This window comes from Dama dama, chromosome 15 (genome assembly GCF_033118175.1).
Source record: "Dama dama isolate Ldn47 chromosome 15, ASM3311817v1, whole genome shotgun sequence".
NCBI classification, from domain to species: Eukaryota; Metazoa; Chordata; class Mammalia; order Artiodactyla; family Cervidae; genus Dama; species Dama dama.
The window spans coordinates 96,244,017-96,271,928 of NC_083695.1; the positions used below are offsets into that span (position 1 = coordinate 96,244,017).

The 27,912-nt window shown below is 66.1% G+C and overlaps 1 protein-coding gene across 4 annotated transcripts; it reads left to right on the top strand.

Annotated features, from left to right (window-relative positions):
* The first annotated feature begins 6,135 nt into the window (after positions 1 to 6,135).
* On the top strand, positions 6,136 to 25,896 carry PWWP2B (PWWP domain containing 2B). Of its 4 annotated transcripts, none has more exons than XM_061162944.1 (3): positions 6,136 to 6,280; positions 14,330 to 15,934; positions 25,304 to 25,896. In XM_061162944.1, exons 1-2 carry the CDS (start codon positions 6,156 to 6,158, stop codon positions 15,915 to 15,917), a joined length of 1,713 nt encoding a protein of 570 aa, XP_061018927.1. In that variant the 5' UTR covers positions 6,136 to 6,155; the 3' UTR covers positions 15,918 to 15,934; positions 25,304 to 25,896. The 4 variants fall into 4 exon arrangements, with proteins under 4 accessions (XP_061018927.1, XP_061018930.1, XP_061018929.1 ...); XM_061162947.1 differs by having other exon boundaries at positions 14,330 to 15,630; XM_061162946.1 differs by lacking the exon at positions 25,304 to 25,896 and adding an exon at positions 19,912 to 20,095.
* Positions 25,897 to 27,912: the final 2,016 nt, after the last annotated feature.

Below are 27,912 nucleotides of genomic sequence, written 5' to 3' on the forward strand. Positions count from 1 at the left end.
TGGTCAAGTCCGCGGACGCGCCCTCCGCTCCCCTTGCACTGTCCACCGGCCGGCCCAGGGGTGTCATCCCACGGCCCTGCTCGGAAGGCCGTGGTGTGCAGGTGTGGCCAGGACCTGCACTGCGGGCCCTGTGGGTGCAAGTGAAGTCCTGGGTGCTCACCGGCGTCCTGAGGTGGGTGTGGGCCCAAGGTGGACACACATCCTGGCTCGGGGACGCCGTGCCTGTTGGGGGCCCTCCTCTGGCCTAAGGGCGGAGGTGGAGTGTCCTCAGGCCCCAGCGGTGCAGCCCGTCCCCCATCCTCGCAGGGCAGGGAGCCCGCTGCTCTGGAGGGATGAGCAGTCCTTGGGCTTGGGGGCTGCATGTCGCTTCTCCTGCCTGCATAGCCCAGGGCGGTGTTCCCGCCGCCTAGGAATGGCTGCTGATGGTCTCCAGGCAGCCTGAGGCCCGAGCAGAGCAGGGGTCAGGGAAGAACCGCCCACCCCACCCGGCACAAAACCATCGGCCGCCCTTCCTTCCCTGGGAGGGCTGAGCACCCAGCAGGAGGAAGCCACTCTGGGCCTGTCCAAGCTCTGGCCACCCCCGCCCTGGGCCCCATGTCCTGTGCCCCACCGCCCCTCTGTGCCCCCAGGGGGCCGGGGGCACGGGGTTCTCAGGCCTCTGTGGGCACCTGGGCACGGGTGCAGAGGGGCAAGGTCACAGGGCAGGTGGGTTACGGGAAAGGCCTCTAGGTGGGACCAGACCCCCTCCAGGGCCCTTCAGCATCTCCACCGGACCAGGCTCAGTACCAGTGGTGGGGTCGGATGATGCAGAGGAGACAGCCCAGCTACAGGGAGAACGTGCTGCTGGTGTTGGTGATGGTGGAGATGGTGGTGGTGGTGGTGATGATGGTGGTGACGGTCATGATGGTGATGGTGGTGATGGTAATGACGGTGACGGTGATGACAATGGTGGTGATGGTGGTGGTGATGGTGATGGTAATGATGGTGATGGTGGTGGTGGTGATGACGATGGTGGTGATGGCGGTGATGGTGATGATGGTGACGGTGATGGTCATGATAGTGGTGGCGGTGGAGGTGATGTGATTGTGGTGGTGATGGTAATGGCGATGGTGACGGTGATGACAATGGTGGTGATGGTGGTGGTGATGGAGGTGATGATTATGACAATGGTGGTGGTGGTGATGGTGATGGTGGTGATGGTGGAGGTGATGGTGATGGAGGTGATGATGGTCATGATGGTGATGGTAATGATGGTGATGGTGGTGGTGGAGGTGATGGTGACGATGGTGACGGTGATGACGATGGTGGTGGTGATGGTGATGGTAATGATGGTGATGGTGGTGGTGGTGATGACGATGGTGGTGATGGAGGTGATGGTAATGATGGTGACGGTGATGACGATGGTGGTGGTGATGGTGATGGTAATGATGGTGATGGTGGTGATGGAGGTGATGGTGACGACGGTGACAGTGATGACGATGGTGGTGATGGTGGTGATGGAGGTGATGATTATGACGATGGTGGTGATGGAGGTGATGGTGACGATGGTGACGGTGATGACGATGGTGGTGGTGATGGTGATGGTAATGATGGTGATGGTGGTGATGGAGGTGATGGTGACGACGGTGACGGTGATGACGATGGTGGTGATGGTGGTGATGGAGGTGATGATTATGACGATGGTGGTGATGGTGGTGGTGATGGAGGTGATGATTATGACGATGGTGGTGGTGATGGTGATGGTAATGACGGTGATGGTGGTGGTGGAGGTGATGGTGACGATGGTGACGGTGATGACGATGGTGGTGGTGATGGTGATGGTAATGATGGTGATGGTGGTGGTGGAGGTGATGGTGACGATGGTGACGGTGATGATGATGGTGGTGATGGTGGTGATGGAGGTGATGATTATGACGATGGTGGTGATGGTGGTGGTGATGGAGGTGATGATTATGACGATGGTGGTGGTGATGGTGATGGTAATGATGGTGATGGAGGTGATGGTGACGACGGTGACGGTGATGACGATGGTGGTGGTGATGGTGATGGTAATGATGGTGATGGTGGTGGTGGAGGTGATGGTGACGATGGTGACGGTGATGATGATGGTGGTGATGGTGGTGATGGAGGTGATGATTATGACGATGGTGGTGGTGATGGTGATGGTAATGATGGTGATGGAGGTGGTGGTGACGACGGTGACGGTGATGACGGTGGTGGTGGTGATGGTGGTTGTAACAGTGGTGATGGTGAGGAGGATGATAGCAGATAACTCTTATAGACTCATTACTAGGAGCTGGTGCTGTGCTAAGTACATCATGTATAATAAAAACTCATTTAACCTCCACAGCAAGCCCATCTTGTAGGGCTCCCACATTCCAGATGAAGACACCGAGGCACAGGGGTTTAGGCAGACTCCCCAAGGTTGCACAGCAGGATCCCAGCCATCGGGCCCAAGTCCACGCTCCTAACCAACTATGTAGAACCTCCAGTGGAGTCCTGGCAGGTTTGTTTGCAGCCAGGCCTTTGAGACGATGATCGCCCTCATCGTCCATAGAGTGGGCTGGAGGCTCTAGACCTGACCCTCCAGGCTGGTCAGATGGAAAGAAATCAGTCTTACAGATCCAGGGCTTCCAGGTCGGAACAGAACAGAACAAGTTTCCAATGGGTTTTGTGACCTACAGGGGAGGAGATGATGATGATGATGGCCACAAGGCTCTGCTCCAGCCCTGGGCCGAGGAGGGTGGGGGTCAGTGGCACTCGGTGAAGTCAGCACCCTCACCCAGGCCGTAGTCTCCTCCTCCCAGCCCTAACTGCCAGGACTGACTGGCGCCAGGAGCATCTGGGTCCCTCCCGCCTCTCACACCCTGGTGCTCTGGGCACTGGCTCTGGGGAAATCATGACTGCTGACCCATGGCTCCGGCCTGAGGTCCTCCTGCGACCAGGCACCCTGGCTCCACGTCAGAAGCACTTGGCCTTGGGAGGACTGGGCTGGGCGGCCAGGGGAGCTTCAGTAAGGAAGTGGCAGGAGGCCCGGGCATGAGGTGGGCTGGTGGGGGGCAGGGCGGGGCACCAGCCACCTGACCCAGCAAACCCACAACAGGCCACTCCTTCCGGGCACAGGGAGGCTCGGGGAGTCTTCCAGCTCATGGGAGAGAGAGGATGGCAAAGACGCAATTATGTCCCACAGCGCACAGGGGCTCTCCTGTGGGCCAAGGCTGCAGGGTCACCCGGGAGATGGGGTCACTGGCAGGCAGTCAGGGAGTGAGGGGCCAGGCTGCCACCTGGTGCGTCCTGGGCTCCTCCAAGGACCAGCGCAGGACCTCGGGGGAGGCTGACACCGCGGGCCTCCTGCCAGCCCGTGGTCACCGGACTCCACCCTAGTGGGTGCTGGACCATCTCCTGCCCCCCTGCAGGCCACCTCCCTGCCCATCTGGCCAGGCCAGCCAGCCTGGGTCATTCTCCTGGCACCCCGGGCAGACCAGGCCAAGGGCCGGGTGCCGGGCAGGCCTGGCAGTGGCTGTGTGCCCACAACCAAGGAGTGACAGCTTTAGGCCAAAGTCCGGAGACCTAGGGAGAGGCTCCCGGCCTGGCTTGGCTTCCCTCGGGCAGAGCCACTCGGAAGCTCCTCCCAGCCCCAAGGGGCCTTCAGCACCGGGCAGTCCGGGAGCGGGCCTGGAGGAGGGGACGCGGGTGAGGAGGAGGTGGTGGTGGCCTGGGGACCCCGGGGTTGATCAGCCCACTCTGAAGGTTGCTGCATTTTAGCCAGGGTGTCAGGAAACTCCCTGGGACTTCCAGGAACCAGGAAGCAGGCGGGGAGCCCGCAGGGAGCTGGTAGGCGGGGCGGGCCTGCCCGCGAGGTCCTGAGCAGCCACCTTTTAAAATGCAAATCGATTTGCCAGTCAGCTGACTCTCCTTTCACTATCCTACCTTGTGGAGACAGGGTTTTTAAAAATGGCTTCCATGCTCACTTAAAAATACCTGGCACGCGGACAGGTTGGGTCCCAAGCCGAGAGGAAGCGGGGCGGGTCACCCTTCTCCTAAGTCCTGTCCCCTCTCAGCTCCATGACACTGCCCCCTCGAAACTGGGAGCTCTGGCGTGGTCCTTGGGCTCCCAGCCCTCCGCCGGTGCCCCCTGCCCCCAACACACACCACTGCCCCATCGCTGCCCCCAAAGCCCAGCTCATCCTCGGGTGTACCTGCCTCTCCACCCAAATGGCTGCTCCTGCTGACACCTAGGACTTATCCCAGAAGCCCCCTTCCTCGCCCCAACCCCAGGCCCCTTTCAGAGGTTCCCCCCCCCCCCCCGTGCACCCCCACACCCAGCGCTGTAGCCCTGCAACAGACTCTGGGGCCCCTTCTGCATCAGGGGGAGGCCTGCTGGCGGCTCTATCTCTGGACACCGCCGTCTGCACACACTCCTCCGTGCACACCCTGGCACGCTCCCATGGGGGTGCCCCCGCCAGCTCGGAGCTGACTCACACCCGAGCTGCCCCGTTCCTGGTGCCCAGGAAGGGCAACGCCCAGAAGGCGTCTCCAGCACTCCGGCGCCTGTACTGAGCCGGCGGGCAGCCTCTGGTCAGGCCCCCTTCCCAGGGCCAGCAGGGGTCCCTGTTGCCTGGCCTTTCTGCTCCAAAGCAGCCATTCCCAGCTCTGGAGAGAGCAGGCTCCAGAAGCCAGGGGTGTGGAGAGCAGTCACGAGAAGGGGGCAACCGACCTGCAGAGGGGGCAACAGGGAGCACTGCCCGAGGCCTCCTGGGCGAGGAAGCGGCAGGCGGGCATCTCCGGGAACCCAAGCCTCAGATCTCCCTGAGGGTGCTTGGGGCCGGACTCTAGCTCCCAGGTCTCAATCCCCAGCCCGTACAACGCAGGGCGGACTGGCGCTGCGAGGTCGAGCTCCTCCCAGCCGGCTCCCCCGCGCAGCGAGGCCGCCCGAGGGCGAAGCCGAGCGGCGCCGCGGCGGCCCCACTGTCCGCGGCGGCGCCGGGGGTGGCGGCCCAGGCGCAGGTCCGAGCCTGGCTGGCCCTGGCCGCCTCGGAGGGGCGGGGCCGGCCAGAGGCGGCGTCCGGGTCGTCAGGACAACCGGCCGCCCGCCCGTCTCGGGTGTCTAGTCGAGCGCCGCGATCCCGGCTTAGGGGACGGGGCAGGGCCGCGCTAGGGGCAAGGTCACTGCAACAGACCGGGTCCTGGGGGCGGCCCGGGGGCCCGAGGCGCGTGCGGGACGCTAAGTGCTCGGCAAAGTCAAGAACCGGCACCAGGCTGAAGGCTCGCCGGATCCGGGCCGGGCGGGGGTCCCGCGTCCGCTCCGCGCCTCCCCCTACCCGCGGCCGGGCTGGCGTGCCAGCGAGCCCCGCTCTCGCTCGGGAAGGCTGTCCTTTCCGTTGTGACCAGGCCGAGTGGCGCCCTGGCCGCACCGAGGGTCGCACAGAACCCGCTCCCCGCCGCCATGCGACTTAGACTTGAGGGCAAATCACCCCCACTCAGCCCGCGGCAGGCCACCCGGGGCCGAGCGCGCGCTCTCTCGTCACCCGGAGAGGCGCCGAGCACACGGGGTCGTCAAGTGCTCCCCTGGCGGCTGCGGCGGCCGCCGTGTCCCCTCGGTGCCCCGCGCCTCCTCGCGCCGGCCCACCGGGCTTCCTGCTCGCGCCGCCAGGACTTCCTCCCCGCAGTGCCCGGGTGGCTACCCGAGCGCCAGACCCGAAGGCGGGGAACCCGGGGACTCGAGAAGCGAGGGCCGGGGAGAGGAGAGGGAGGAGACACCGTGGGGCAGAGAGGGGCAGGCGCCCCTGGTCGATCCCGGCCGGCGGGGAGGGGTCCCTGGGGCCGGGCCCGGGCGTTCTCCCGGCGCCGGCTCTCAGATCCTCCCGGCGGGCGCTCGCGGCCGGCGTCGCCGGGGGTGGAGCGCGGCCCTGCCCCATCCCGGCCCATCCTGCCCCCTCGGTGGGGCTCCGCAGTGCGTCTCCGCGCCGGGTGTGGAGGCCGCACGGCCCGGCGCGCGTCTGAGGGCGCCGGTGCCCCGCGCGCCCCTCCCCGCGCCCCCGGCCCGCTCGCGGAGGCCGCCCCGAGCGGAGCTTTGTGACGTCAGGCGGCCGGCGGGCGGCGTCACGCGCGGGGCTGACCCGGCGCGGGGCGGGGGCCGGGCCGGGACGCGGAGCATGGAGCCGCGGGCCGGCTGCCGGCTGCCCGTGCGGGTGGAGCAGGTCGTCAACGGCGCGCTGCTGGTCACCGCGAGCTGCGGCGAGCGCAGCTTCGCCGGGATCTTGCTGGACTGCACAAAAAAGTGAGCGGGGGCGGGGGCGCGAGCCCGGGACGCCCCCGGATTCCCCTCGGGACACTTCCCCCCTCCCCCGCGCTCTGGCCCAAGGCCGGGACCCGCTCCGGGGCGGGGCGGCGTGGCGCCCGCGCCCGCTTTCGGTTTCCCCAGCCCCAGTTTCGGGGTGCGCGAGCGCGGCCGCCGCTCGGGGGGCAAAAGTGGTTCTCAAAGTCGTCGCGACTTTTCGGGCGGGGGATCGCGCGGCCGGGCGGGGGGCGGCGGGGGCGGCCGGCTGGAGCCCGGGCGCGGCGCGTGGATCCCGAGCCCCCGCACCCGCCGCCGCGATGCCGGGCTCGTAACTCCGCACGTCTGCCATAATTAACGCACTTTTCTTTGTTCAGACGCACTGTTGAATTCGGCTCTGTTCAGAATTGTCATCCGTTGCGGGGTGGGGGGGGGGGGCGGGGGGGCTCCCGTGCGCTGCCGCACTTGCCTGGGGGCTACTCACAAGAGGGGGTTCCGCGGGCCCTGAAATGCCCTCTTCCGGCTCCCGGGCGCAGTCGGGGCTGAGGCGAGGACAGAGGGCAAGCAGTCGTGTCCGGCAGCGGGATGTGAGAACACTGTTTGGGGTGAGGAGCCCCCAGGCGGAGCAGGGATGCAAAGAGAGGAGTTGCAGAACTGCGAGGGGGCGCCCCGAGGGAGCCGGGCGTCCCTGGTGGAGGGGTCCCCGGGCAGGCCTGGGGCAAGTCCCTGCCGAGAGGCACCTGTGCGCCGGCGGCAGGGAGCTCTGCAGCGGGAAAGTCTCCTGGATACAGCGTCACATGGTCGCGAGCTGTCGCGCAGATAAATGATTAGGCATTAATCAGGCACTAATGTCTCGAGGCTCTGGCTGGGCCTTATCCTAAACCGCCTCCCCTCTGCAGAGGCCCAGCTTCGCCCCCCGGTGCAGGCCGGGCTTGTGCCCGCGGCGTGGATGTGGCAGGAGGACTGTCACCTTTCAGCAGTCACCCTGCTGGCATTACCTCCTCATTAGATGTGCCAGAGCCATTTATGCGCAAGTCATGTGGTTTAACATATGGCCTCCCCGGTGACTTACCGCCCTGCTCGGAGCCAGCTACTGCAGAGAGGGCTTGGTGGGACCCGGTGACCCCGCAGGCTGCAGGCCCGCGCCCTGGGGTGGCCGAGGTCCCCTGCTGCCGGTGGCCGGCACTTCCCCGTCAGGCAGGGCCGCGCTCCAGCCTTCCTGCACAGCCCTGCCTGGCCTTTCCTCTCGGCAGCGGACACTTGCAGGAGCGGCCCCCCCAACCCCATTTTCTGGGCTCCCCGACTCAGGACAAAGGAGGCTGCAGGGTAGACTCGTGGCTGGGGGTGTCTGTGGATGCTGCAGGCTCGCTGCCCTTGCTCTCTGCCTCCAGCCAGGGCTCCGGGCCCTGCGGCCTGTGGATGCCCGGCTTTGGAGATCTGCACTGCCCCTCCACCCGCTCCCCACCCCCTCGTGGAGGAAGCAGGCTCTGCTGGGATCCCAGCACGGGAACTGGCAGCTGTAGGGCGTGTGGGCGTCCGCCCTGCCACGGCCACATGAGGCTGTAACCAAGCCACCCACGGAGCCAGGGGCTGGGCCTCGGTGGGCACAGCTCAGCTGGGCAGCGCCCCTTTCTGGCTTGAGTGGGCCCCCCCAGTCCCTGCAGAGAGTCTGAGGCTTAGCCTGGCCTCTCCCAGCCCCCAGTTGTTTGAAGCCTGCGCCTGCCCACCCCGCCTCTCCTCTGCGGTCACCTTCAGTTTCATCCTGACCCTGGTTTTCTCCCATGATATTATGAGTTGCAGTACTTGAGTTTACAGCCAGCTTGTCAGGAAGGGTCCAGAGGCCTGGGCTGGGTGTCCCTGGCAGAGGGGGCCTGGCCTCAGGCCTCGGGGTCCCCAGCACCCACCTGCCTTCCCTGGAGCCCTCCCCCTGCCCCCCACACTATGGGGGCAGGGCCAGCCGGTCGGGCCCCTTCCCGGGCAGGCGTGGGCACTGACGGGCAGAGAGAGCAGCTGGGGGCTCGGATTGCAGGCACCGCCCCCCTCCCGGGCCTGCGGGTCCCCGAGCAGCGGGCTGGTGCGGGGTTGGGCCAGGGCAGCAGGCCACTGCGCCCGCGGTGCCCCCGTGGGACATGGGCCAGTCACCGCCGTGCGTTAGCCTTGCTGGAACATGTGGGCAGAGCTGGGGCGTCCTCCGGGACGGGCAGTTCTCACAGGGGGCCCAGCTACCAGCATTAACTTGACGGCACTCGGGAGACGGTGCCCCTCGCTGCGGGCCCTGAGCTGAACATGCGTGTGTCCTCGGAGGCCAGGCCGAGGTCCCGGCAGGTGGGAGGCGCTCGGTGCCCAATGCCCCCCCCATCCAGCCTGGAACCTGCTGCCCAGCTGCCGTGTGGGCTGAAGCCAGGTCCTCAGGGACTCTTGCGTCCACACCCAGTCAGTGTGCGCGAGGAGACGACCTGAGTCTCGCTCTCACTCCCCCGCGTCTCTGCTGGGCAGCGGCTGTCCCGACACCGGTGATGCAGACGGCCTCGCCTGCCACGCCACCGTGGCTCCTGTCTCCAGGCCAGGGTCCAGGCGGATGTGGGCACTGTTTCATAGGCGACTTGGGGGTGTGCCTCTGCTCAGGGACCTCAGGTGGGGCGGCCAAAGACAGCAAAGGCTCTGAGTGGTGAAGAGAGGGGGGTCCCCAGACGAGGCGTGAGGGCTAGCTGCCTGTCAGGCCTGGCCTTGACCTCTGAGCTGGGGTTTCTTGAACTTCCCAGTGTGAATCCCCCGACCATCACCATGCAGACTCCTGGGCCCCTCTGCTGGGAAGGTTGGGTGCAGGCCTTTGTGACCTGCCCAGAGGGGTGGGGTGGAGAAGGAAATGGCAGCCCACTCCAGTACTCCTGCCTGGAGAATTCCATGGACAGAGGAGCCTGGTGGGCTCCAGTCCACGGGGTCGCAAAGAGCTGGACACAACTGAGCGACTATCACTCACTCAGTCACTCAGGGGGGTGGCGCCCAAGGCTTCTGGAGACTCAGCCTCTGGAGACCAGCCAAGAATCCCCGCCCGGCTGGTCCCTGGGCCTGGGAGCGCCCCTGCTCCATCCTGGGGCCACCCGCCCAGGCCCCACTGGCTCTTCCCCCGCCCTCGGGGAGCTGGAGGGTGGGGGAGCCCAGTGCATCACAGGGTGGCATGACCTGCAGCCAGTGGGCAGATGCTTCACCAGGGGACCAGGCTGGCATGGCTGATCTCTAGAGCTGCTCCAAGGTGGGAGGGGGGCTGGGTGGGCCTGGCCTCGGGCTTCTGGGGGCCTAGGAGAGGTGAGCGGGACACAGCTGAGTTGCACTGGGATGATGCTGATGGTTCTAAAACCCTGGATGCAAGACCCTGGGAGCAGCTGGGGCAGATATCCTATGTTGCTGTCCTCCGGGAGGGGCAGGGTCCCCTGTGTGGCTCTGGGGGGACAGGGTCCCCTGTGTGGTTCTGGGGGAGGGGGCAGGGTCCCCTGTGTGGCTCTGGGGGAGGGGGCAGGGTCCCCTGTGTGGCTCTGGGGGGGCAGGGTCCCCTGTGTGGCCCTGGGGAGGGGGCAGGGTCCCCTGTGTGGCTCTGGGGGCACAGGGTCCCTTGTGTGGCCCTGGGGAGGGCAGCAGGGCCCCCTGTGTGGCTCTGGGGGAATCAGGATCCCATGTGTGGCCCTGGGGAGGGGGCAGGGTCCCCTGTGTGGCCCTGGAGGGGGGCAGGGTCCCCTGTGTGACCCTGGGGGAGGGAGCAGGGTCCCCTGTGTGACTCTAGGGGGGCAGGGCCCCCTGTGTGGCCCTGGGGAGGGGGCAGGGTCCCCTGTGTGGCTCTGGGGGAGGGGGCAGGGTCCCCTGTGTGGCTCTGGGGGGGCAGGGTCCCCTGTGTGGCCCTGGGGAGGGAGCAGGGTCCCCTGTGTGACTCTAGGGGGGCAGGGCCCCCTGTGTGGCCCTGGGGGAGGGAGCAGGGTCCCCTGTGTGACTCTAGGGGGGCAGGGCCCCCTGTGTGGCCCTGGGGGAGGGAGCAGGGTCCCCTGTGTGACTCTGGGGGGGCAGGGCCCCCTGTGTGGCCCTGGGGAGGGCCCCTCTGTAGTCCAGGCTGCACTTCCTGTCTCCCCGCTCCCTGAGCAGAGGTGGCCCTCAGGGCAGCCTGGCGCCCGTCCGCCCGCCTCTCCCGCAATGCCCGCCCCTCCCCTGCCCCGGGCTCCAGCCTTGTGGCCGGCCGTCTGTCTGGCAGGACTGTGGGAGAGAGAAGCTGCCATGTGTTTTCTGAACCAGCGCTGTAACACTCAGCCAGCCGCAGGGTGGGCCCCGCCTGGAGGCATGGGGCTGCGGGCTCTGCCCGCACGGGCGTCCACTGCAGAAGGCTTCCCTGGACGCCTGGCCCGGGGGTGGTCCCCAGGGGTGCTCTGTTCCAGGAGCCTGGTCTTCTCATCTCTTCGCAGGGCACCAGGGTGGTCTCTCCCCCGGGGAGGACGAGGCAGGAAGGTCCGGGGAGCCGGGCTGGGCTCAGAGGCTGCTGCTGGGCCCCAGGCCTGCGGGGGGGAGGCCGTGGTGGGCGTGCGGGGGGGTCTCACGCTCCGGCAGGCTGCTTGGCCAGCTCCTCCTGGCCGTGGGCCCACCAGGGTGGCTCTGGGGGTGCCCCACACGAACCCCAGGATGAGGGTGAGTGCAGGCCTGGCCCCTGCTGTGGCACCGAGGATGGGAGGCCAGGCCCCCGTGTCCCTGCGGGCGGCCGTGCCCTCACCTGGACAGAGCAGTGGGAGACCCTGTGCGCTCTGTGTCCTGTCCCCTCGGGGGCAGAGCTATTCTGCTTTGGGGTCTGACCCCCGATAAGCCTCACGGCCGAAGCCGCCTGTGCGAACTTCCCCCTTTCTCGCCCTGGCTCTGTCTCCCCCGCCCCTCCTCGGAGTGCAGTCGTCTGTCCCTCCCACAGCTCCCCGAGGACACAGGGCTGCAGTTTGCTCCAGGCCCCCTTGGGCTTCCTGGTCAAAGCGGGGCTCCACCCATGAGTCTCCCCAGCTCCCAGGCCCTGATCCCGGCCCCTTCTCTCCACATTGGGGGCTGCACCTGGAAGTCCCAGTGGGCTCAGATCTCAGCACAGCAGAGGGCGGACAGTGGGGTCTGGCAGACCGTGTCTCTGGCCCCAGGGACCCCCACCTTCTGCCACCAGGCCCTGCAGTGTCGCCGCGGGGCTCTGCCAGGCCAGCTGCACCTCTGTCCCTGAGCGCAGGCCCACGTGGGTGGAGCCCGGCCTCGCCGGGGACCCAGCCCCACGGTCACGCTCAAACCTCAGTGGTGCCGCAGCTTGTGCCCGGGGTCCAGGAGGCGCCCCGTGGGGGCAGGCTGCTGAGGTCCTTCCCTGAGAGAGCGGCCTGTGCTGGAGCCGTCTCTGTGCCCCGGGGCAGCCGAGCTGGGGGGCAAGCACAGACCTTGTCCGCCCCCCAGCCTGTCCCAGCTGAGAGCTGGGATGGTGACCAGGGCGCCTAATGGGGCTGTAGACAGGGCCCTGCCCGCGGCCCATGGCTGGGCAGCCAGGGTCCCGCTGGCCCTGTTTACCCACCGGCAGGCGTGGGTGTGGCCGGGGCCGGGCAGCCGCTCCGGGAAGGAAGTGCCCCAGTCACGGGGCCTGCCGTGCCGGCCACGGCCACGGTCCCAGGCCGCCTGCCGTCTGGAGGGAGGCACCACCTTCAGGCCGTGAGCATGGGGGGACCTGCACCCCAGGGCGGGGCTCACGGCCTCCATGGCCTCCTGGTTTGATCTGCTGGGGCTGGGGGGAAGAGGGGACGGGGTTGACTGCCAGATCACCACGGCTGCCCACCACCCTGAGCAGAATCCACCTCAGAGGGGCCAGGTCCCCACTGCTGGCCCCAGGCTGGCCCTGCTGCCCCCATCTCCCCACCTTTCTCTCTCTGCACCCCTCACCCCCTCCTGCCTCAGTCACACTCGCAGCTCACAGGCCACTCGTGAGCCGGCTGAATGAACTGCATCCTTACGGACAAGCAGAGGACAGGAGGCCATGGCCCTGGTTCGTTGGATCCTCTGGGCATTGAAGTGTGAACCTTCCAGCCCCCTCAGCAGCTCCGCCCATGAAGACTAGATTCAGGGGAGATGGCCTTACATAGGGTTCCCTTAATGGCTTTAAACTGGGACTCCGTGGTGGCTCAGATGGTAAAGAGTCTGTCCGGACTGCAGGAGACCTGAGTTCAATCCCCAGGTCGGGAAGATCCCCTGGAGAAAGAAATGGCAACCCACTCCAGTGTTCTTGCCTGGAGAATCCCATGGACGGAAAAGCCTGGCAGGCTACAGCCCTTAGGGTCACAAAGAGTCAGACATGCCTGAGCGACTTCACTTTCAGGCTTGATAAAGTTTGATGTGATTCCTGGGTGGCGCAAGCAGTAAAGAACCCACCTGCCAATGCAGGAGACGTAAGAGACTGAGGTTCAGTCCCTGAGTGGAGAAGATCCCCTGGCATCGGGAATGGCAGCCCGCTCTGGTAGTCTAGCCTGGAGACTGCCATGGACAGAGAAGCCTGCTGGGTTACCGTCCACAGGGTTGCAAAGAGTTGAACGTGACGGAAGCAGCTTAGCGCAGCGCACAGCACTGGGCATTTACTGGTGACCTTGAATTCAACTTGGACGGCGTTCATGGCACGGGAGGGACGTGCCCTCCCGTGACGGACTGTCAGGGCGGCCGTGGGCCCTTGGCCGCTGCGCTCAGCCCTGTTGCATGCGGCCCTCTTGCCCGCCTCTGTGGTCCACGCTTCTCGAGTAGCCTGCACCCAGCTCCCAGCCTCCTTGTGTCCCTGGGCACCCACCCCCTGGAGGGGCAGGGAGGAGCCTTCCGGCCACAGGTGCCTGGGGCCACCTGGTTGCAGACAGAGCTGCCGTGGCCAGTCGGTCGATCTTAGCAGCCTTGGGTCTTCTGGGGAACAGTAGAAGCAGAAGTCACTTGGAAACAGTGAAGCAGCAAAGCTCACTTATCTTTTCTGCTGTGATTGAATTACACAAGGGAGGGAGAGACGGAGGTGCAGTATTCTAAACTCTTGTCTAAAAGTCTGTTCTGTGCTGGAAAATGAAAACTAACAGCTCTTAGCTTAAGCAGTCTTACAGACTGATCGCGAGCTCTTAGCTTAAGCAGTCTTACAGACTGATCGTGTGTGTTTGAAGCTGTGTGTCACTGTCGGGGGAGGTGTAGCCTGTTTGGGCTTGGCTCTTGTTGTTTGGAGCGGTGTTTTCCTGCTGCTTCAGGAGTGGCTCACTCATGAGATGTGACTTCAGACGTCCCCAGCATGCAGGCCGGCTGGCCAGCGCTCTGGAAGGGTGATGCCCTGAAGCCATTTGAAGCAAGCGCGGGCCGTTCTGGGGAGCCCTGGTGTGCTGGCCATGTGCTTGGCCTCAGCTGTGGGTCCCTGCGGGAGGGGGGCCTCCCGCCTTCTCTGGACCTGCAGGACGGAGGGCTGGTCCTTCCAGGTCATGGTGGGCACGGGGGGCCTTGGTGGGGTGGGTACCCTCGCCTGCAAGCAGCATTCAGCGGGGAGCAGGCTTACCCTCAGGCCCGGGGCTTGCTGGGCCTGGCCATGAGTGGCCCCCACCCCCAGACACACTCTGCACCGGGGACCCCGGTCCTGTGGGCTATCCTGGAGCTGAAGGTCCCCCTGGGGGCACAGTCGGGGTCTTCCTTCTGGGAGTGTTGCCCTCAGGGATGAGGGGGTGAGCAGATAAGGCCTGTGGGCAGGGCCCACTGACCACATGATGGCCAGTTCCCAGAAGGCTGGGCCAGGCCTGTCCAGGAATGGAGGCTCCCTTCGCTGGCTTCCCGGACCTCCAGGCCTGCAGCTGTGAGTTCCCCTCGTTCCAGGAATGGAGGCGTGGACGCTCAGTGCCTGATTTCAGAGCAGGAGGCCTGCACCTGGGCTGCCCTGCGTGTGCTGGGGGGTGTGCCTCTGTTAAAGCCGGGAGATCCTGCTGCCCCCCCGCCCCCCCGTGTGGGGGCTGGGTGCGGCGGGGTCCTCCCTGTGCTGACCGCCCCTTTCTGTCTCCCCACGACCAGGTCCGGCCTCTTCGGCCTGCCCCCGTTGGCTCCGCTGACCCAGGCCCAGGACGCCCCTGTCAACGGCTGCCACGGCCCGCCCCCCGCGGAGGGAGACGCGGAGGCCATGCCCCTGGGGACGGGCCCACCGGCGCCTGCCCACGGGGACCGGCCCCCCGAGACCAGCAGCCCCGATCCGCCCCCGCCCCTGGTGCCGCCGCTGCCGGCCGGAAGCCTGCCCCCGTTCCCGCCCTACTTCGAAGGCGCCCCCTTCCCGCCCCCGCTCTGGCTGAGGAACACTTATCGGCAGTGGGTGCCGCAGCCGCCCCCCCGGGGCCTCAAGAGGACCCGCCGGCGCCTGTCCCGCAACCGCGACCCCGGCCGCCTGGCCCTGAGCCCCATCCGCCTGCGGCCGCGACAAGTGCTCTGCGAGAAGTGCAAGAGCACCCAGAGCCCCCCAGAGGCCAGCCCCGGGCCCCCCGCCACGTCCCGGCCGCGCAGGGAGCCCCGCAAGCCCGAGGACCCCGACGGAGGCGGCGACGCGGCCTCCGCCGCCAAGCGGAGCCGGCGCGAGCGGCGGGAGGAGGCACGGGCCGGGGTGCCACGGAGCCCGGCCATCAAGATCTCCTACAGCACGCCCCAGGGCACCGGGGAGGTGGTGGAGATCCCCCCGCGCGTGCACGGCTCCCTGGAGCCCTTCTGTCCGCCCCCGGCCTCGCCCGGAGGTCCGGACCCCGAGCCTCCCAGGGACCGGCCGGCCGCAGGCGCCCCCGCCTCCATCCCCAAGCTGAAGCTGACCCGGCCCCTGCCCCCCGGGGCCGCCCCGCCGCCCCCCAAGATCCGCCTGAAGCCACGCCGCCTGGGGGCTGGCGAGCAGGAGCCGGTCTACAGGGCCGAGCTGGTGCAGGAACTCAAGGGCCGAGGGCCCCCAGCCGACGGTGCCGCCCATCGCGGCGGGCTGGCAGACTCGTCCTCCGCCAGCTCTGGCGAAGACGATGACTGCAAGGGGTGTCCCCGAGGGGCGCACGGGCCCGACGATGACGCCGGGCTGGCTTTCCTCGCCACCTGCCCCGGTAGAAGCGGCTGTGCCGGCGAGCTGGCGTGGAGCAGCGACAGCCTGGATGAGTCCAAGTCGTCCGGCTCGGACGTGACATCGCCGGACGCCTGCGACCTCTCCCCCGGCGATGGCATGTCTGTGTCCTCTTCCTCCAAGGGTGCGAGGCCCACGGTCCCGCCCCTGACGGTCAGGCTGCACACGCAGAGCGTCTCCAAGTGCGTTACCGAGGACGGGAGGACCGTGGCCGTAGGGGACATCGTGTGGGGTAAGGTTCACGGCTTCCCTTGGTGGCCGGCACGTGTCCTGGACATTAGTCTTAGCCAGAAGGAGGACGGGGAGCCCTCCTGGCAAGAAGCGAAAGTCTCGTGGTTTGGTTCTCCAACTACATCATTTTTGTCTATCTCAAAACTGTCCCCTTTCTCTGAGTTTTTCAAACTGAGATTTAACCGTAAGAAGAAGGGGATGTATCGGAAAGCTATCACAGAGGCTGCCAATGCCGCCCAGCACATGGCCCCAGAAATAAGGGAGCTCTTAACCCAGTTCGAAACGTAACCCGTGTTCCCAGCCAGGTGAGTGTGCGCGTGGAGGGCTGCCTCTCTCCTGCCGCCCTGAGCCTGCATTGGTGGCTGGGCTGTGCCTCCAGCCTGGGCCTCCGGGAGCCAGGGGGTGAGGGATGCCATTGGCCAGCTGGCTTGCCGCTCCAAAACGGGTGGTCTGGAAGATCGTCCTGCTCGTTGGCGACGTCCCCCCAATGTCTTGGATCACAGGAGAGGTGCTTTAAGAGCGGGCGAGTCGTCAGCCACCTGGGCAGAGGACAGACCTAGTTTATGTTTTGTGGCCGTTTTTCAAAGGCCGTGAAAGATCTGCTTGCTCTTCCATTTGCCTTTTGGAGAAAGGGGAGTGGTCTGGGGCAGCAGCTGTGGCTGACGGATGGCTGGGGTGGGCGCAGGAGGGGCTTGCTGTGTCTCTCATTCCTTCCCAGATGGCCGGGGTGGTCTCCCTCCTGCCCTTCCCCCGCTGCAGGCTGGCAGGTGCATCCAAGGGTCCGACTTCGCAGGAAGGAGGAAGGTTGCTCAGCTGCCTTCCCCCAGAGGTGGTGCCTGTGGCCCAGCGCCCTTCTCCTGGTGCCAGGGGGGCTCCCCTTCATCAGCCAGCGTGTGGTGCCTGGGGCTTGCGGCTCCAGGCTCCTGGAGGGTGTCTGGGATCTGACCCAGCCAGTGCCATGACCTCTGTCTCCACCCCCGGGAGGACTCTGTGGGACCCCCGGCCATGGCCCCACCTGGAGGCTCCGTGGTGTCCCCACGGGTGCAGGTGCGTGTCACCAGGCCGGGTAGGCCACTGTGTGGCCTGTCTGGTCCCCTCGTGGGCTGTCGGGAAACAGCGAGGGGCGGAGCCACGTGCTGTGAGCGCTCCTGGGGCCTGAGACTCAGGGAGGTCGGGGTGCCAGCGTCTGATGCTGCCCAGCCCTGGCCCTGGTCAGCCTGTCCAAGGGCCGGCCCCTTCCTCTGCTGGCTCCAGGCAGGCTGTGGCCGCCCGAGGCTCCAGGCCACCTGGGTGGACCACAGTGGACATGTCGGGGTCCCCAGTGGGGGGCAGCCCGTGGCCCCTTCCTGGCCCCAGGGCCTCGGGCCGGTGCCCCTGACGCAGCTGGGGGTCTGTCCATCGTCTGTCCATCGAGGGCCTCTGCCCTCACTCCGGACCTTCGGGTGACCTCGTCCGGCCTGGCTCTCCTGCTCATCCACCTGTCTGTGCCAACTTCCCGGGCAACACCAGCCTTCGGGGCTGGGCAGGTCGGCCGGCTGGTGGCCGGGGAGGGGTTTGTGGAATGCTGGTGCTGCCTCCCTGCTGGGCCGGCTGCTGCGGGGTCCCAGGACTGAAGAAGCAGGGACGAGGGGCGCATCTGGGCTGGGGTCCCCCTCCCCTCTTCCTTGTGCTCCTGAGTGCTCCCAGGACTCCGGGCACAGACTCCTCCCAGGAACCCGGCACGTCCCCCGTGGGTTCTGGCCTCAGTGTGGGGTGTGGGTGTGGTCAAGCCAGCTAGGGTCTCCAGTCAGGGCACCCCACGGGGAGGGGCCCCGAGAAGGCCCAGATACCCTGTCTCCTGTCTCCCCGGCATCTCTCTGTTGTGGCCGCGCCCCGCTGGCCTGGGGCGGTGGGCGGCTCACCCACACACCCTGAGAGAGAGAAGGCAGCCCCGTAGGTTCACGGCTCGCTCTGTTTATCTGGAGGCAGAGGAGGAATCTCACCAGACAGGTTTGCTTGCTGCGGGGGCCTGGGTTCTGGGGCTCTTGGAGCTTGGTGGGGGGGTTGCTGAATCCTTTCGGCGCCAAAGCAAAGTGGTTTTGCTTGATGGGCTTTTGGGTTTTGTTTCTTGAGGATTAAAGACTGCACTGAGGTTTGTGCCAGCCAGGTGGTTGGTCTGTTGGCGTCAACCAGCCGGGGTCTCGCGCTCGGGTGGGGTCGGTGGTCTTCCGGTGGGCACATTTGCTTTCAAGTGTCAAGTGTCAGGAGGGCAGCCTGTCTGGCCTGCTCTCTGAAGGTGAAACAGGGAGCCGCCTTCGCTGGGGAAGGTGGGCTTCCCGGGCGAGCTGAGGGCGCTGGGGCAGGCCCAGGGGGTCCCTGCAGAACCTGTGTGAGATGCGGGTGGGGTGCCCCGCGGCGGTGCTGAGGGTAGGGCCGGGGTGTCCAGGAGCAGGGTGCTGGGGGGTGGGCCCGGGGCTGGGAGCTCAGCCGGGGGGCCTGCTGGGAAAGGCAGTCCTGTGGCCCCATGCTGCTCCCCAGCCCGCCCAGGGCCCTGCCGTCCCTGGGGGCTGATGGAGGCCAACCTGGGACGTGGGGTTTGGACTCAGGGGAGCCCTGCAGAGGGGGGGACACGTGCTCAGGCCTCAACCCCTAGACCCCCTGCCCCCTCGCAGGGCTGCTGGAGGCTCCGCCCACGTGAGCATCCTGAGAGCTGCCCAGCTGCTCTGGGGCCGGCAACCAGGGCACTAGGGAGGCCGGCAGGTCCTGCCCCCAGCCCTGCGTGCCATGGCGGGGAATGGGCACCCAGCAGGAGTGGACGCAGCCCCTGGCCCCTCCCCGCCCCGTCTGAGCCCCAGCTTCCCGACTGCCTCGGGGTGACAGCGGCGCGTGCCCCCAGGTGGAGGTGGGTGAGCAGACCTGTGTGCAGCAGCTGTCTGGCTCTGTACTCGGGCTCCTCCGCATCCCCCCCGTGGGGCAGGGCTGTGCTCCTGACCAGATGGGCCGGGCAGCTCCTAGTGCCCACTGGTCGGGTGAGAGCCCCCCAGGTGTGACTGATGGGGGTGCCCCGAGGGCAGGGCAGGCCCCCCACCTGACAGGCGTGGCGTGAGCCCCTGGCCTCTTTCCCGCAGACCCGGTGGTCACCGCTTCCCTCCCCCCCGCACACCCACTGACCCACCCGGGACCAGATGCTCTGCTGGACGCGGACAGAAGTGTGCAGTCACCGCGGCCCTCGCCTGGCAGGCGGGGGAGGGCTGTGACTCACGTCCCCAGATTCACGAGTGAGCACACACAGGAATGTGCTAAAAGGGGCCAAGGGCCCCCCCCCGGAGTGTCTGGTGAGGAAGCTGATTGGAACCGGGGCACTGGGAAGGCTTCCTGGAGGAGGTGACATGCAGCCGGGATTAAAACAGGGAACTCACAGGTGAAGATGAGCATCGGAGGCAGGAGGGAGCCGGGCCTATCCCCGGGGGCAGGGAGAGACCGCCAGCGTGGGCCCGCGGAGCCATGCGCCTCCCTCTCAGCCCAGCGGGAAACTCACAGGGTCTCCGCCAGCCGGCAGGCCCGAGGCAGCTGCTTCCCACAGGCCGGAGCTTTCAGGGTCTCTCAGGCCTCCCTGGGCGGCTCCTGATTTACTGAGAGGAGGGCACCCTGTGGCTTCCCGAGGCCGCTGTCCCAGATGACCTGTCTCAGGCCAGCGGGAAACGCAGGAACCTCTAGAGGCTGAGCACGAGACTCAGGTTCTCTCCCTGGGGCTCCGGGGAGGGTCTTCCAGCCTCCCCCAGCTGCCGGGGGCTCGGGTGCCCCGGGCCCGTGGCCGCACCACCAGCCTCGTCATCGGGGAGGCCGCGTCTGCCTCTCCCCACGAGGCCCCAGTAGGCGCCCTCCAGCCTCATCTGTGCTCTCAGAGCCCTCCTCTCGTCACACCCGTCATGCCTTTCCCACAGCTCCAAGGGGGCGCCCTGTCGCCCACCGCATCCTCTGTCCACTCGGCAGCCCCCGTAGGTGCGGGCGCAGCTCGCATCCCCGTCAGGCTGGGCTGGGGGTCCGGGGTGAGGACGGCGACCTGCCGTGCAGGGAGGCTGCGCACACGGCTGGGGCCCCCGCAGCACTTTCAGCCTCACGAGGTGACTCTCCTGGGAACTGAAGACAGCGGCCAGGAAGCCAGCCCGGAAACCCTGCAGCCTGGCTCCTGGCGGCCACCACCTCGCCCTGCCGGAGCCGTGACACGTGCCAGGTCACGCAGGCAGAGGCGGCCAGATCCTGTCCCCAGGCTCCGACTTCCTCCTGGGCTTCTCCCTTCCAGAGCTGTATCCACGGGCCTGGCGTCCCAGGCAGGCTTGCAGTTCAGCCCAGTCGCTCAATCGTGTCCGACTCTCTGCGACCCAGTGGACTGCAGCACTCCAGGCCTCCCTGTCCATCACCAACTCCCGGAGAGGCGTTGCTGTCTCCCAACTCTGAATAAAAACGTGCCTCCACTTCTCAGCTGACTTCCGCCTGGCTTTCAGCGAGCTCAGGTTGTCTGCGAAGGTGGTAATTATTTTGTTCCAGAGGAAACTCGGGCCTGTGATTCGAGGCCCGGGCCCTGCCCCTCCTCACAGCCTCCCCAGGTGGGCGCCGGGCAGCACAGAAGACGGGCCTGGGAGTGCAGACGCTCCTCTGAGGTCCCGGGGTCCCTGCCGGCCGCGGGAGGGCCTCCGGGCCGTGGCCCCCCGGGGCCTGTGCCTTCAGGAACAACAGCGCCCCTCCTGCGGGCGCCTTAGCCTCAGCTGGCCAGGGTCCCCACGGACAGCTCCAAGTGCCTGTCCCTGTTCCCCCAGGGTTCGAGGTCCCTGGGCGCACGGGCAGGGCTGACACCAGCCCTGAGCTCTGCACCGCTGTGCCCAGGACCCGGGTGGCCCTTCGCGCGTGGCGGGGTCTTTGCCTGCTGGGAGGCCCTTCTGTCTACTGGCCCGATCTGCCCCCTAGCCACGAGCAGCACCAGTGGTCACCTGCAGACACGGTCTTCAGATGAGGGCCCAGGCCTTCCGGCTGATCAGGCGTCCGTGGTAAACAGGGCTGACCACTTTCATCCAGGCTGATGACCCTTGATGCATCGTTGGCTGTGGGCTGCTCAGCCCGAGTCCACCTGAGAAGCACAGCCGTCCCTGGCCGCCCCCCTGGCTCTCTGCCAGGATACGGGATTCCGTCTCCGTGGCGTTTCTGGCCTAGGCCCGGGGTCCCCCATGTCCCGAGGGGCCCTGGGTCCTCTCTGAGGCATAGAGTCCACCCATCCTGCCTGGGTGAGGGATACTGACCGTGGGTCGTGTTGTTCCCAGGTCGTTAATCGCCCTTTGAAGCTCATGGACCTGGAGCTACTTTCTTTCAGGAGAAAAGAAATGACTTCACACTGACTCTTCTCATTCAGATTTTTTTACTTGTTTACCAGTGTATCTGTATCTCTGCCCCCTGGTGCTGGAATCCTTGGTTCTTAGTGACAGAAGCACAGTCATTTTACATGTGGAAGTTGACGTTTGTCTAGTGTTAATGTGCAGACTGCATCATACATGGAATCACTGGGGACAGGGAGGCCACCAGCTCGGCCGTGGCAATCTGGGGGAGCCTCAGGCCTTTTGTCCCTGGGGTCTGCCCTTCAGGGGACACGTTAGAGTCCTGTTTCCAAGTCACGGGGACAGGGCCCCCTCTGGTGTTGTCATGACCTCAGACACCGTTAGGGTCACTGATTCCATCTTTCTTTCCACCTCTGGAGATTCTGCACATTCTGGTTGGTGTCTCTAATTTGGTGCACGTTTCGGAGGGTCCCTGGTCAGTCTGAGCGTCACCTGGGCTCCTCCGAGCCAACCCCGTCCTGCAGGCCGCCTTCCGCTGTGCTTGCTTGTCCTGTGCTGGTGATGGAAGCAGACACACAGGGGCACCGCCCGCTGGCTCTTGGCTCCAAGGGGTAAGGCAGCTGTGCCCACTGGCCGCCACAGCCTCATCGAGGAAGGAATCCTGAGCGCCCCAGGCATGGCCGTGACCCCGATGGGCCCCAGACCTCGGGGTTCCCCATCCCGGGATCCTCGTGTGTCACAGCTTCTTCACACCCCAGTCCTGTTCTTTGTGGTCCTGTTGGGGTCGCCCCTTAGAGGAAATCAGCTCCTACAGACTCAGACCCACACGCTGCCCGGCATGCAGGGCCGCCCACGGAGGCCTGGGCGCTCTGCGCGGCCCACCCCGGTGCTGGGTTCACGGCGCTCTGCACGCTGGGCTGTGGCACCCTGTCCTGCAGGCGGGGAGACCGGGCCCCACGGAGGCGCTTCCGTGTGCAGCAGGCAGCCCCAGCCTTCGGGAGGCGTGTCCACCCGCTCGGCACCCGGGGCCACGGGAGGTGCGTCCCGTGGGGAGGGCGGGGCCTGGAGACAGGCTCTGGGCCGGTTGACTTTGGCCCCACTGTGTATCAGGGTTGAGAACCCTGAGCTGGAGGCATGCACACCTCGTCCCTATGACAGATCTGGACAGGCAGGGAGGCGCTGGCTGGAGGAAGGGGCTGCCTGGGTCTCTGGATGGGGAAGTGGGCCACGACCTGTCAACCCTCCGCGTGTCTCCACAGGGAAATAAACACAGCCTTCCAGGCTGCGCCCCAGGGAGCCGGGGTCCTGGGAACCGCCCCTTCCCCAGTTACCTGGCCGGAGTCTCACGGGACCTGTGCAGCCTGCTTGTGGCTGAAGGGACCACGGGACCAAGCCGGGGTCTGGCCAGGCAGGCACTCGGGGGCCTGGCCGAGGCCTTGCTGGTCCCCGCAGGGTAGGGGCTGTGGCCGTGAGCCACGTGGATGGGCGGAGCTGTGGCAGACGCCCTGTGCGTGGACGTGGAAGGCCGTGCGCCTGCCGAGCTGCCCTGGGCCACGCTCCTAGGCGTCATGCGTGAGTCAGGCCACAGTCACCCCCCGGGGGCTTCCTCCTGGGGAGCAGGAAGGTGAGCTTTTCCCTGGATGCCTGCCGTGACCGTGTGCCCCTCATGCAGTGTCTAAATGGGGTGCGGGACAGCGGGGCTGGGGGCTGCCCAAGCTGTCATGGTGAAGGGACAGGGACCACCCCGCCCAGAGGGAACACCCCATTATTGAAGAGGGGTGGTGTCAGCCGGCGGGGGTCGGGGGTGAGAGAAGCGACCTGAGGCCTTCCGAGAGCCGCCGGCTGGCTGCCTCAGGCAGGGAGGGTCAGACAGGGAGGCAGGACCCGACCCCCCGGGGCCTCCGCATTCGAGGGGGGCTGCCCTGGAGCCCTGGCGGGAGGAGAGAGGACAGCCGGATGACCGGCCGCGGTCGGGCAAGCGTCCGTGCATTTTGCTGCAACGTGGGCAGTGGGGTCACTGCTCACAGGCCTGAGCTGAGAGCAGCGACGGCGGCAGGAGGCACTCTCCCGAGTCGTCCCTGCCCCTCGGGGACGCGGGCCACCGCGGGATCATTTACGTTTCTCTGTGCAGGTCTGTCCCCGGGGTTTTACTTTTTAAACAAGGATGGAGGAGGGCTTTGGTTCCTCATCCATAGTAGGGTGATATGTTCCTGAGTGCATCTCTTTTTGCTGAATTTTTTTTTAACATGTATTTACCGTTGGCCGCGCTGGGTCTCTATTGCTGCCCAGGTTTTTCTCCGGGTGTGCTGGGCGGGCCTCTTGTTGCCGGGGCTTCTCTTGTGGAGCACTGGCTCTCGGGCCCGCGGGCTCAGTGGTTGCAGCCCCGCGGCTCCAGAGCACAGGCTCAGGAGGCGTGGGGCACAGGCTTGGCTTCTCTACGGCGTCTGGGACCTTCCTGGACTCGGGTTTGAACTCGTCTCCTGCACTGGTGGGCAGATTCCTTACCCCCGAGCCACCAGCGAAGCCTCACTGCATTTTCATCTGTAGCAATGTTACGTGGGCTTCCCAGGTGCTCAGTTGGGAAAGAATTTGCCTGCAGTGCAGGAGACCCAGGTTCGATCCCTGGATCGGGAAGGTCTGCTGGAGAAGGGAATGGCAAACCCACTCCAGTATTCTTGCCTGGAAAATCCCGTGGACAGAGGAGCCTGGCCAGCTATAGTCCATGGGGTCGTGAGAGTCAGACACGACTTAGCGACTGAACCACCAAGCAATGTGACACACATTCACGGTTTGAAAGCCCACTAGTCACATGAAGTGTATAATGAAAGGATTTCTCTCCACGTTTCTACACTTATCCTACTTCTTGTCTCATGATTTCCCAACTTAAACTTTATGGACAGTTTTCCTGTGGAAAATGAAGATTTTGCAACCTTATAATCCCCTGTCCCCCTGCCACACATGTGCACAAGCATAGTTTCTGGTTAAATCAAGATTCGGCGCCGATAGTAAAAATTGCAGCCTATCCACACAGGTGATTTTGGCACATTTAGTTTCTCTTCAGCTCGATTCTCTGCAGAGTTGCGTTTCCCTCACTGTGGGTGGTTAGTGTGGCATCACTGGGCCCCAGCGCTCTGAGAAGTGGAGACCTCAGCACCCCGGAGTCGCCGAGCGTTTGTTACCCTTTATGACCACCCTGTGAACAAACCTCTCCAAAACGCAGTGGTGTCAGACACCACCGCTTGGTCACGTCTCATGATTCTGTGTGGCCCAGGACCGGCGTGTCAGCTGCGTGTCCGAGGGGCTCCTCGCCCGAGGCCTGGGCTGGGGTGGCTGGCCCCCCACGCCCCACACACACCCCCTGGGGCCCCTCCCCGGGACAGGCTGGGCTTTCCCGCAGTGTGGCAGTCTCAGGGCCCTCAGGGGGCGGCCCCGGCCCAGCCTGCCTCTTGTCCCCGTGCAGGAGTGAGACGTGGGCGGGGAGCCGCAGGGTGTGTGGCCCTCCTGTTCCTGCAGGACGCCGGGCTGCTGGGTACCTGGCCTCGCCCTCCCCCTCCTCCCAGGCTGCGCCCCATCCCGGAGCCTCCCGGGATGGCTGGAGGGCGGGGGCGCTGGTGGACACTCTCCACGGTCTGCTGCACTCGGGGAGGCCCCCTCCCTGCAAGCCCCCTGCCTTCCTTGGTGGGGGGTTTGACCCTGAGACGCTGGCCCAAGGTGTCCGCTGTCCCTGTGGCCAGGTTCACCTGCTCGACAACCGCCTGGTCCTCAGATGGGAGGCGGGGGCACATCAGGAGGCAGGGTGGAAGCCTGGGCTCCCCACCTGCTTGAGAAAGGATTTCCCCATCCAGGGTCTGTTCCCCCAGCCCCTGGGGGGTCTCCTGAGCCAAGAGGGCGCCTCTGATGGCTGGGGCTCCCGGCGAGGGGCGTGTGTCTCCAGGGGCGCCAGTCACACCCACACTGGGGCTTCTGGGCCGTGTGCCCAGCCATCAGCTCCCCGAGAGCTCCAGCCCCGAGTGGCTGGAAGGTTCCAGAGTGGCTGGCCTCACTTCAGCCTCCCTGGGCCTGGCCCAAGGCTGGGGCTGCCAGACCAGCCTATGGTCTGGGTCCCTGAGCAACGGAGAATCCCAGGCTTTCCCTGGGCAGGCAGGGTGGGCACAGGGGTTGGGGGCCCTGCCCCAGGAGAGGAGTCGGGGCACCATGGGAGGCAGGACCCCTGGACTGGTGGGAGCTGGGGGTGGGGGTCCCTGCGAGCCACGGAGGCTGAGGGACAGGCCCAGAAGCGCTCGGGGAGGGCACTCTGGCCTGGTGCTGGCCTCTCCCTTGCCCTGGATGCTGACAGGAGTCACTCTGTCCCTCTCCGCTTTCCCCCAGGTCACCAACGCTGAGGGAAGTAGGGCTGTCCTCTGGCAGCTCCCGACTCGCGGGCGTCCTTCGCACCCCGCCCCACCCGAAGACGCCGCGAGCCTTCTGTTTGGCCGAATGCGGAGACCCCGCCCTCGGGTCGGCCAGGTTCCAGACCTCTGCAGGGAGCGGGCGCGTCTGCCCGTGAGGACTGACCCCACCCCGCGCACAGCAGCTCCTCTCGGCCGAATGTATTTATTCCCACCACACAAACGTGAGCTTTTCTGGTTCCTCAAAGGCCGGAGCCCAGCAGGGAGGGCGGCTCCCGAGGGCAGAGCGCCTGGTGGGCAGGACCGCCGGCACCTCCCTGCCGGCCCAGGCTGCCCCCGCCTCCCGAGAGCCCCGACCCGGGCTCCATCCCGCCGGGCACGAAGTCCCCGCCTGTCCTAGGCTGCCGCTCTGCAGTCAGACTGCAACGTGAAAAGAATAAACACCTCGTCTGTCATTTGTAAGAGTCCGTTCGGTACCCCTTTTTGTCGCTTTAGAGACCAAAAAGAAGAAAGATAAAGTCAGCTCTGCTCTTGGTTTAAATGCAGGAGAATAAAGAGACGCGTGTGGAAGTCCTCTGGCTCAAGCAGGCCCGAGCTGTGTGCGGCCCTGGGGGCACTGACCCCTTAGATGCTAGCGGCTCTGAGGTCGCGTCCCTTCTTCCCTGGGGGCCGGGCCCCTGCCCCTCCTCTTGGGGGGCTCTGGGCCCAGCCTCTCCTGGCCTCCCCAGGGCTTTCTGGCCGCATGATGTTTTGGGGGGGGAAAGCGACAACTCAGGAGGTAGAGAGCTTTGCTCTGGCTTTTCCCTGTGAAAGCTCGGCCCCCTGGTTTCCTGGTTTGCCTCTGCTGAGCTGAGTGACATCCCAGAGTGGACGGCGGGCCTCTTGTCTGCTCCTGGCATTGCCAGCGCTAACCCTAACCCTAACCCTAACCCTAATTGCGTTATGAGCCCCGCCCCTGCACAGCGGGACTGCTCTGGGCCAGGCTGGGGGGGGGGGCCTCTCCAGGACAGGAGAGGGGTGTGGGCCTCCCTTCCCTGGGGGCCTGGGGCTCTGCGCCTGACCCTTGGGTATGGAGCAGCAGAGCCCTTCTCTCAAAGTCTTACAGGTCAAACCCCCAGGGGAGCTGTTCCGGTCAAGGCCTTTCTACCCCGAGACCCTGCCCCCCAGGAGCCATGGTGGGAGGGGAGCCTTGCGTGGATCCCGGGGGGCAGAGGGGCCGCTTTGGAGGAAGGGGGGCTGGTGCGCTCCTCGCCTGCGCCCCTCTCCGGGGAGCCCCCTTCCGGCCCCTGCCCTGGGGTCCAGCAGAGCCCAGGCCATGATTTGGGGCAGGGCCGCCGGAGGGCCGCCCAGACCCTCTGCACTCATGGCTGCCCAGAGCAGTCGCCCACTTCAAGCCCAGCTCGGAGGCCTTGGTCCCGGAGGGCCCCCTTGGGTGCCCACCTTGGGTGAGAGACCTGGACTGGAGGAGGAAGTGCTGACTGATGCAGGGACAACCCAGGTGCTCTTTTTGTAAGCCAGGCTCCTTGGAGAGACACACGTCTCAAACAGAGTGCCTGGGACCCCGGTCCCCGAGATGGACAGCCACGTGCAGCCTGGCCTGGGCACGTGCACTCCTGAGCACCGGGCTGGGTCTCCCTGCACGTCCCTGCAGGCCAGAGCGGCGGGACCAGCCCCCAAGGTCAAGAGCCAGGATGGCCGCCAGCACCAGGGGTCCGGAGCCCCTCGGTCGGGAAGAGGACCCAGGCAGCCCCCCGTCCTGGACTCGTCCCTGGACCGGCCCAGGCAGCGCCCTCTGGAGTCTGGCTGGGCTCCGGCGGACTGCAGCCCGGCCCTGAGATGACCCTCAGGCCGGCGGGCCGCCGGTCCCTCGGCCATCCTACTCCTGATGACCTGACGTCCCTGGTCCTGCTCAGGGCTTGCCTGCCCTGGGCCGGGGCCTCTCCATTCCGGTGGCCGCGAGGGCCCCCTCCCGCCACCCCTGCCCTGAAGCCCAGGGCACCCGGGGCGGGGCTGCTGCACTGACGCCCCAGGAGGGCAGCTGGGCCTGGAGCTGAAGGGGAGCCGGTCCTGACTGTTCCTGCCCACAGCTTTGACCCCACCCCCGCTGGGGTGCCCCGTCCCTGGGCACGCAGGGACCAACAGCAGTTCTAATTGAAAGGGAAGGCAGCTTGGTTTTTTGTTTTAAACCTTTGCAACTGTTTCTTTAAGCAGCAAATTAATCCTGTTTTCTCGTGGGTTTGATTTCATGGCTCCCCACCACGCCCACCTGTGTGCCAGTCATTCTTCCAGGAACCGAGAGTCAGGACCCTCACCAACAGCCCCCTCCACAGTATCTGGGGTGCCCCCAGTGAGGTCGGAGCCTAAGCTCCATCCCCCTTGAAAGGCTGGGCACAGTGGCTGCAGGAAGTGAGTGGGCCTCCCAGGGGAGGGGGTCCCTGGGAGAGCCGTCCCGGGGGGGGGGGCTCCCTCGCTGGAGTGGGTGAGGAAGGCTCCCTGGGGCAGGAAGGGCTGGGCAGGGCCCGAGGGAGCCCCCGGGGGCCCTTCTGGCTCCATGTCCATCTTCCCACAGACCCCTCGCAGGAGCTGGTC

Excerpts from the sequence above, each read along its gene's own strand:
- PWWP2B (XM_061162944.1), top strand. The coding sequence starts at position 6,156 with ATGGAGCCGCGGGCCGGCTGCCGGCTGCCCGTGCGGGTGGAGCAGGTC. Across the intron at positions 6,281-14,329 it reads TTGCTGGACTGCACAAAAAA|GTCCGGCCTCTTCGGCCTGC; the intron begins GTGAGCGGGGGC and ends CCCCACGACCAG.